This window comes from Catharus ustulatus, chromosome 8 (assembly GCF_009819885.2).
Source record: "Catharus ustulatus isolate bCatUst1 chromosome 8, bCatUst1.pri.v2, whole genome shotgun sequence".
Lineage (NCBI taxonomy): Eukaryota > Metazoa > Chordata > Aves > Passeriformes > Turdidae > Catharus > Catharus ustulatus.
Genome location: NC_046228.1, coordinates 3,390,957 through 3,400,320, shown reverse-complemented (window position 1 = coordinate 3,400,320; position 9,364 = coordinate 3,390,957). Strand labels below are relative to the sequence as shown.

The window sequence follows — 9,364 nt, the reverse complement described above, 5'->3', positions numbered from 1 at the left end:
TGTGTTTCAAATGCTGCATTTATTCTCCTGCCTTTAGCCTGGTGCTGCAGCTGGAACCAAGAGTCACACAGCTGTGTAGCCGTGAGGATTCCAGCCTTCAGGAGCTGTCATGGAGCACTCCCCCAGCTTCCAGCAAAGCCTTGCTCCTCTTAAATCACTGCTTATTCCTCTGCCTCTTTTCCTAAGTTTTTTCACTGAAATGCATCAACATTTAGAGATCACAGCATCAAGAACCTCTTGCCAACATGAACTGCCCCCAAATCAAGGACAAATCATTTCCAAATCCTTGTAGGCAAAAATACCCCACTGCCTAAGTCAGCATTTGAACAGCTACCTAGACTCCATCATCCAGAAAATGCCAGGTTTCCAACAGAGCAGATTTTAAATAGTAAACCTTTGGTTACTTTGCCTCAAATAAAACTCCTAAAACATGTTTTACAAGCATTTTTCTGCTCTCCAGTGACACCTGGAAGTGCTTGGAACTGAAGGAATATGCAAACTACAGATCAGATGCATAAATCTTTATTTTCAGGCAATTTTAAGAAGCTTATTTTTTAGCTTTACAAGTTATATAAAAATAATAATCAACTCTGTGAAGAGGAGAAAACAAATCTTGCCCTGACCCTTACATATCTTGTGGAGTGTAAATCTATGGTTAAATTCCAACTAATTGATTAAAAGGAAATCCATGGCAGTCCTGATTTTATTTTCATCCCATGATTAAATACACATCATGCCTTCATTAGCAAAAATTGCAGATGGGAATAAAACAGATGCCCAAAATACATCCTGCCAGAGTCCTTGAAAATTAAAATTTCCTTGTATTAACTCTACCTGATGCCAAAAATGTCACAGGCTTTTAACTGAGGCTGTTATCAGTAGTGTACTTTGAATTCTTTGTATTACTATGCTAAAAAAATCCTCTGTTTGGATTCCCAGTTACACTTCCTAGCATTCCAGCTGCCTGCTGGGCTGAGGCAGAACACAGGACTATAATACTTACCCAAATGGTAACAAGCCCTTAGTTTTGGCATTCAGGTTAGAACCCAAGTCTGACCAAATATGCAAAGAATTATTCTGGGACTGAATTTTTTCAGCACCGCCGATAAACCATTCTCCCAGTTGAACACATTTCATTTTGCACAGTCATGTAGCAGGAGGACTCCTACCTTGAAGACATCAACAGATGGATCACAGAAGGAGGACTCACCACTGTGCAAAATAATGCCTTGATTCCCATCCTGGAAAAGGACTGGAAGTATTTATTGACCCTTAAAGATCTGCTGAGCCCTGGGAATGAGGAGAAGCAATTCCCTGATAAGCAAACATGACCTTGCCTGTGAAACAAAACCTGATTGCCTAAGAGGGCCTCCTTGATGTTTGAAAGAACAAGTTTATTGTCACCTGCAAATGTGTTTGTTGAGGCATGAAGAAATCTCATTTTCCTGCCTTTCAAGCAACAGCAATATTCTGAGATTACAAAACAGAAGAAATTAAGGCAATGAAATTGAGCAAAAGAGTTACACACTGAAGTTTAAAAAATACATATTGAAAAAAAGGAAAAAGGAATGCACAGTTATGCTATGAATTCTTTTGGATTTATGCAGTTAAAATCCATCCTGAGAAATTCACTGGGAAACTTTTTGCTATTGTGGGTCTAAAGACAATCCTGTATAGGAGGTTAATAATGGAGGAGGCATATGTCACACACCAGAGGCTGCAACATCACACCTTTATGTATTCATGAGATCAGGGAAAGGAACTGACCAGGCATGAACACACTCAGGAAAAGGAGACTTAAAAATCCTCCTGTGGGAAAAGAGCTGAGCTACTTCAGAGGAGACACTGAAAACATTGGAAAATCTGAATTTAAAGTACCAACTGGTCCTTTTTTGAAAGTGCTGTGGATTTTGTATTCATTTTCCTCCTTAACAGCTACCCTCATGTTCATTAAAGATCCAGCACTTACATTGCAAAAGCTTGTTCCCTATTCCAGTGCACAAACAGAGAAATGAGATTTTTGCCTTGTAGGATACCTTTACCTCTACAGGTCACTGTTTACCAGCACAGAAATTAAAGATCAGGTAATCTTTATGTTTCAAACACAAATATCATTCAGTTATACTGGTCTCTGTACTTAGCACATCTGATTTCCCTCTCTCTTACAAACCTGCAGCTTCCCGAAAACAAGTGAGGTTGTAGCAAGGACACAATTTATGGGCAAATTATGCAAAGCTGAAATGTTTCTAGGGCAATGTTTTATAGTCCCTTAGAGCTCCATACATAGTATTTTACTGTGCACTCGAAAAGCATTTATTTACACACGTGTCTGAGGTTTTCTGTCAGGTTTAAAGTTCAGACTTTTCTCATCTAATCTAATTTGTCCAAGATGGATGGCCTCACTTTTTTCCTTTGGAAAACCAATGCTGTTACACTGTTTCCAATTCTTCCTCCAAAGCAAAACTTGGGTGTTGGCAGCTCCTCCAGAATTTCAAATCCTGCCAGACAGAAATTGAAATGCTTTTATTAGAAGGAAGTCGTTTTATTCGCCTCTTGGATAACCCTTTGCAAACCATTCTTTATTTGTCTGGAAAACCTGCAAGTCAGTTAATCTGTGACTTTATAGGACTGTATTGTTACACTGCACCACTGCTTTATACAGCTGAAACTCTTCCATGGATAATAAAAATCCTAGCTGGCTGACTTGCACGAATTAATGGCAGAAAAGATGAGAACTTGCCAGTAATTTCAGTTCCCCAGAAGGGATTGCTGTTTCAGATCCACACCGAGTTTCAAGCCTCAGGCATGAGATTGAGGAGCTGACTGGCATGTAAAAAAACCCTCCTAAATGGATCACAAGGGCAGCTGGGGAAATGATAGAAAAGTCACAGTCTTGCCAGTTCCCCTAAAAATGGGTAACAATGTTACCCCAAATTCCGGGCAATCAAAGGGTGAAGTGGGTCTGGTAATCAAGGACCCAAAAAGTATCGGCCGGCCACACCCACTCTCCCAGGGTAATTAGGCAGAAATTCCCAACCTCCAAAGTGTCAGGAAACCTGTCCTCCCTTGGCACTGGCAAACACAGGAGTTGTAATTCCCGAGGAAAACAGAGGGCAGACAGGCTGGGGCATTCACTAATCGCTTCACCTCCTCTAATCCTGATCTGGGAAAGTCAATATGCTAACACACACATTAAAATTCCCTCATGCCTTCCTTCAACAGCCCCACGCTGGCAGAGGGCTCTGACGAGCTGCTTACCTTCTCTGAACTCGTTCAGCAGCTCCTCCTTGGTCCAGTTGCAAGAGGTGATGAGGAAGAAGCCCTCTGGTTTCAGCACCCTGCCCAGAGATCCCACGTACAGCTTCCGCTTCCCCACCGCGTCACTGGGGTCCAGGCTGATGGCATCAAAAGTCCCCTTGTCTATGCAAATGTCAAAGCCTGACAGCTCAGCTGAGGGTGCCAGGAAATCTTCTACCTAAACCAGAAGTCTGCAGCTGTGATAACAATCTTCTACTCGGCAGCTCCTGAATCTTTAATGCAAAGCAAGACTTTAGGGTACAAAGCTTCGGTTCTGGCAGTGGGTGTGCTCAGGGAAGGGAACTCAGTGCCATGGCAGCTTATTTCTTCTCTACACATTGTGTGATGATCTATTTGCTGTAATCTAAAGCTCAAACTAACACACTTGAAGCTCATTCTTTAAATCATTATTTGTACTTTGATCCTTGCCATGTGCCAGGCACTGCACAAACGCAGAAGAACAGACAGAGGCTGCCACAAAGAGATTTTACAGCTGACACGCAGGAGCAGAGACATCCCACAGGTACAGGAGGGGAGAGCAGCACAGCAGAGAGCTCAGAGTGACAAGCAGCCACAGAATCCCAGCGTGCCTGAGGATGGAAGGGGCCTTGGGAGGTGATCTACTCCTAGCCCTGCTCCAGCAAGGCCTCCCAACCTTCCTGCTGTTCAGCTACTGGTAGGGATTCTATCACTTAAGGATTTCTTCCTCTACCTCAAGTCTGAAATTCAGAATAGCAGCTAAAATACACAAGTTGTCACTTGGTAAACCACTACTCTGCTGCCTGTTCCAAGCAGGGAAATCTTGTAAGCCCTAATGACTGTTACAAACAACAAATAAAGAACAAAAATCTTCCCATAAATAGATTTATTCGGGTAGAGTTCTCTCACAAATGAATCTCAAAAGACATCATTCATTTAGTACATTGAGTACATCTGAATATCAATTAGCTTGTTTAATCTAGGGCTCAACTGCTTTCTATTTCCTCAATTACCTTTCTCTCAAGACTTACCTTTAATTTAATGTTAGACATCCCTTCTTTCTCTGTTACTTTTTCTGAAAGCTGTATTGCAGAAGGTGAATAATCAATCCCTGTGAGATTCATGTAGCCAGACTTTGCCTAGACAGAAGCAGAGAATCTTAATCAGTGTGCTAGCAATTGTTTTTATCCAGCCAGTACATTTCCTACCTATAATCCACCTCATCTTTCCTCCTCTTAATAGCAGGAAAAAAACACAACTCACCTTTTACTCATTTTTATACCTGTTATCATTACAAGAGCTCAATGAGCTGAAATGAGCTGAAATAACTTTATTCTGCCCAAAAACCTCACCCAAAGAACTGGTGACTGAAAACTGGGAAAGGGTAAAACTGAGCACAACTGTGAAAAGTAACACCCTGGAGGGGAACAGGCTCTCTTAACTGCACCAAAAGTAACTTAGAAACCAGGAATTTTCAGTGATGACATGTGACAGACGCTTCAAAATATGCAAAAGACATCTCTGACATGTAACTTTGGAGACTGAGCAATTATTTCGTTTATAACCCAAATTTTAAGAGCCAAAAGTTGTAATACACTGCACTAGGACAGAAATCCACTGCAAAATCATACATTTTTCTAATTATTCATGCTAATGCCTATTTGAATACAACTATTTGCATGCTGCCAGGTGTCTGTATCAGCAATTTTCAGGCAGGTTATGCACCACATATAATAGATCAGAGAGACTTTGTTAATCTAAGTTTGTTGGAGATAAAGATAACTCAGTTTAGGGAACTCAGTGAGATCCCAGCAACATTTTGGTAAAGCAGGTGGGCTCCTGGCATCAGCTGGAGCTGGGCAGGTGGGAGGGGAGCAGGGACACACATCCTTGCTCTGAGGGAGAAGCTGGAGGGACCAGCTCAGGGTAGAAGATGTAAGCTCAGGGTATCCCTGTGTCAGTGGGTCTGGCAAGATCCAAAGCTGATGGAAGAGCTCTGATCCTCTGGCCAGCTGCAGGCTGTCACAGCAGACACAGGGAGGAGGCTGGGGTTTGGAAAAACACATGGAGTGGTGTTAGGCAACCAGCTGCCTGTCTGCTTGTTCCAGAGGCTGACACCTCAACTGCCAGGAAAACGATGAGGAGTTTCCACAACTGTCCTTCCTCCTTGCAGCAGCCCCCCAGGCCTGAGCTTGGTGCTCACCAGCTGCTCTGAACTGAGGGCTAATTGCAGCTGAACACAAAGACACTGTTGTTTGCATGGGATGGAGAACATTTATTGCTCAGGCTCCTGCCCACGTTCCTCCCCAGAGCAAAGCAGGCTTCCTCAGATGCCTGTGCTGAAGGTTTGGGGGTGGAGGAGTAGTTCCCACAACAGCTCCTCTGTTTGCAAAGGAAAGGCTTGAGTCACTTCAGGGAGTTCCCATTCACTCCTCTAGTCTCGGGGGCAGAGAAGGAAGGTTTAGAGATAAACAACATTAAATGCTGCAGAACCTGTAGGGCCTGACTGCGACAGGAAGGGATCCTCCACTTGTGCCAAACGTGACCATGCTGCGCCCTGCAGCTGGCCTGCTGCCCTGGAGGGGATTTCACAGCACTCTGCTGCTGCTTCTTGAAGGAGCAGATTGAAGAGCAGAAGGAGCTTGGAACATTATCAGCTCTGTGCTGTGTTTAGGGCTGGCACCTCCACTCAGGTGAACACTCTCCACTCCACAGAAGTTCCACATTACTTATAAAAATAAAAGGAAGCCAGAGCTTTCTGTGGCAGCAAGGTTTGTTCAGAAGAGCTGGAATTTTTGGAAGGCAAAAGAATTTTGTCACAAATCCAAGCTACCAGATCCCTGAAGCTCATCACAGCCTACTAAACATAAAACCAGCAAGGGCTGCCACTTATGTGACACTTCTGTACCGTGAGGTACTTCCCTTGCAAAGAGCTGCTACCAATGTCCTCCATGACTGAGTATTTTCAGTATTGCCATTTCTATCTCATGATGGAGCCCAGCTCCAGTGGCAGAACAGTCCTACAGTAGCTGCCAAAAGAATTCCAACTTGATTTCCAAGCCCTGCAGCTAACATGCAAAAAAATTTCTTTTACATCAATCAAGTGAGATCCTGAATTATTTAGCAAAAACAAACAAGGTAATTTTTGAAGCCACTTTTCAAGAGGGAACTGGACTGAAAATTTCCTATGAAAGAAACCACAGTACTGTGAGGTGCATAATGTAAAGGAAGAAGGATGCTCTCACAGGAGTTAATAGTTTTTAAAAGCTATCAGCCTGTCATTTTCCCATTATAGTATGAAAAATCAGTTTCCCATTTGCAAGTGGAGTCAGTATAAAATTGAAGTCTTACAAATAAGATTTTTCTGTTGGGTATTTCAACCATGATAGAGCAATCACTGCACTCAACAATCACCATTATCAGGCTAATTTTTCTTAGTGAGATGAGCAATTTCTGCTTTGGCTGACATAAATTCTCCTGTGCTGTGGTGTACAGCCAGTCTCCATAAAGGCTTTAAAGTCTTCTAATATCAAAGTCCATGTTAAAAAAAAATTCCACTTCAAACCTGACTTGGGCTTTCCAATTCCTACAGGAACTAATGGAACCAATGGGGAATGCAAAACAACAAAAACTGTGACAATATGATAGCTCATTTTTTTTACCAACTCCCCTGCAGCATTATACCAAAAAAAAATCAATCAAAAATAGGAAAAAAATACTGGAACTCCTGAGCATTTTGTGCACAACAAAAGCATCATAACACTTCAGAACACACTTCATCAGATTTCCCACCCTGACAGAAATGGACACTTGTTTAAAAGAAATGTTAACAACTTTTAAAGTTATTTACATAAAAGCCCTTGGGTTTACCTATTTCTTTATATCAATAATGAGTGTTATTATCAGAACTGAGTGCAGAGAAAGGGTCTGGTTTTGTACATGAGGGTACTTTGTGAATTAATCAACTTCATTTCCTAATCTGGGGGAGTTCACACAACAATGGGAAGAAATACAGTTTTAAATGCGGGGAAACAGAAAGGTAAAGTTAAAACAAGAGATGCTCAGGCTGATTGATTTACAGAAATACTTCGAATTTTGAAGCCTGAAGTATTGACACTTTTTGTGTTTCGCACAGGCAACAGCTCCCCTGCCACTTGTGAGAACTGTATTTAAACTGCTCTGATTCTGTATAAAAAATGCAGAAACTTTGCAAAATACCAACCAATTCAACCAGTAAAACACCGTTCCCAGTCCCAATGTCAAGCACAGAGCTGTCAAGGGGGACCTTGTGCTTTTCCAGCCACCTGATTATGCGCACCATGCTTTCTTCTCCAAACCTGGAAAAAACAAGGGCTCGGGTCATTCAAACAGAAAAAAATATGCAAAAAGTACAGCAAGTTTATTTCATCACTCACTCTCTGCAGCTTTTGCAAAGCCCTTTTTACTGCTACTAAAGTAGAAGCTGCCATAGCTCATATTGCATGTTTGCTTTGTTCAGATGAAAATTAATCCCGCAGTCTTAAAATTCACTGGAACACTCTGGGAGGTGAAAACATCCACATATTTAAAAAGGAAGCAGCAAGGGCAACTTGTGTAGTTCAACCTGAGCTCAGGGATAAAAAGCACATCTGTCAGTAACATACACCTCAATTACCAGCTCAATTTCTGTGTAATGACACTTGTCCAAGTGCAGCTGAGCAATTTTCACTGGGAAATTGGGCAAGAGAGGAAGTGCTGGTTTCAATGGTAAAACTCCCCATCATTTTGTCAGCAACTTGTCAAATTGCTGGCTGTGGTTTTGCAATGTCTTTTACGGTAAAGAAACAACAGAAACACTCTGCAGAAGTTATTTTGTTTACCAGATTTCCCCAGTATCGCCAATGTCTTGAAAAGTTTGTAGTTCTCTTTCGTACGCAGCATCCCAGCTGGGGTCGGGGGGGAAGAAAGGAGAGGATATCATAATTAATACTGGGAAATATTTAGATTAAAGAGGGATGGGAAGAAAAATAGAAAGATTTAGGCTAGATCTTTGGAAGAAATTGACTGTGAGGGTGGTGATGCACTGGTCCTCAGCATAAGAACAACATGAACATGTGGGACAGAGTCCAGGGATTCACCTGGAGAAAGGCTGCAGAGTTCCTTCCAGTGCTTAAAGGGGCTCCAAGAGACCTGGAGTGCGACTTGGGACAAGGGATGGAGGGACAGGACACAGGGAATGGCTTTAAGCTGAAGGAGGGGAGATTTAAATGGGATATTGGGCAGGAATTGTTCCCTGGGAGGGTGGGCAGGCCCTGGCACAGGTGCCCAGATTTGCTGTGGCTGCCCCTGCATCCCTGGCAGTGCCCAAGGCCAGGCTGGATGGGATTTGGAGCAACGTGGGACAGCGGGAAGTGTCCCTGCCATGGCAGGGAATGGCACTGGATGGGATTTAAGGTCCCTCCCAACCCAAACCACTCCGCGATTCTATCAAAGTGTGAGAAGGCTCTATCCTCTGCGTAGCAGTGCCACTTTACAGAATCACAGCTTCTCCAAACAAATAAATAACACATAAACCAGAGAGACCCGTTTGCGTTGAGAGGGGACCTTAAACACCTTTTATTTCCACCCCTTCCACAGCGCGGGTGGCTCCGAGCCCCGTCCCGCCCGTGCCCGCCCCCGGCGGGGCACACCCGGTGCCCGCCCCGTGCCCCGGCACTCACTGCTCCCTGGTGCCCAGCACCGAGGGGCTGAAGGGCTCGTCCCCGGCCAGCGCCATGCCCGGCACGCCCCGGAACCAGCGAGCGCTGCGGGCGGAGCGGCCGCGGCCGCTCCCGGGCGGGAGGACCCGGGCTCGGTGGTGCGGCCGTGAGGGGAGCGCGGCCTGCTCCTAAACCTGCGGTGTTTTGTGATGTGTTTAAATCCCTGCGGTTCTGATCGCCATGAGGAGGACATGGCCTGCTCCTAAACCTGCCGTGTTTTGTGATCTGTTTAAATCCCAGCGGTTCTGATCTCCGCGAGGAGGACATGGCCCGCTCCTAAACTGCCGTGTTTTGTGATGTGTTTAAATCCCTGCGGTTCTGATCGCCATGAAGGGGGCACAGCCCGCTCC

At 44.1% G+C, this 9,364-nt stretch overlaps 1 protein-coding gene across 1 annotated transcript; it reads right to left on the bottom strand.

Moving 5' to 3' along the window:
* EEF1AKMT2 (EEF1A lysine methyltransferase 2) lies at positions 1 to 9,054 on the bottom strand. Its single transcript, XM_033066599.1, has 6 exons — positions 8,976 to 9,054; positions 8,136 to 8,201; positions 7,499 to 7,613; positions 4,308 to 4,415; positions 3,259 to 3,475; positions 1 to 2,498 (listed from the first exon to the last, which is right to left on the bottom strand). The coding sequence occupies exons 1-6, from the start codon at positions 9,029 to 9,031 to the stop codon at positions 2,371 to 2,373; spliced, it is 690 nt and encodes a 229-aa protein (XP_032922490.1). The 5' UTR covers positions 9,032 to 9,054; the 3' UTR covers positions 1 to 2,370.
* Positions 9,055 to 9,364: the final 310 nt, after the last annotated feature.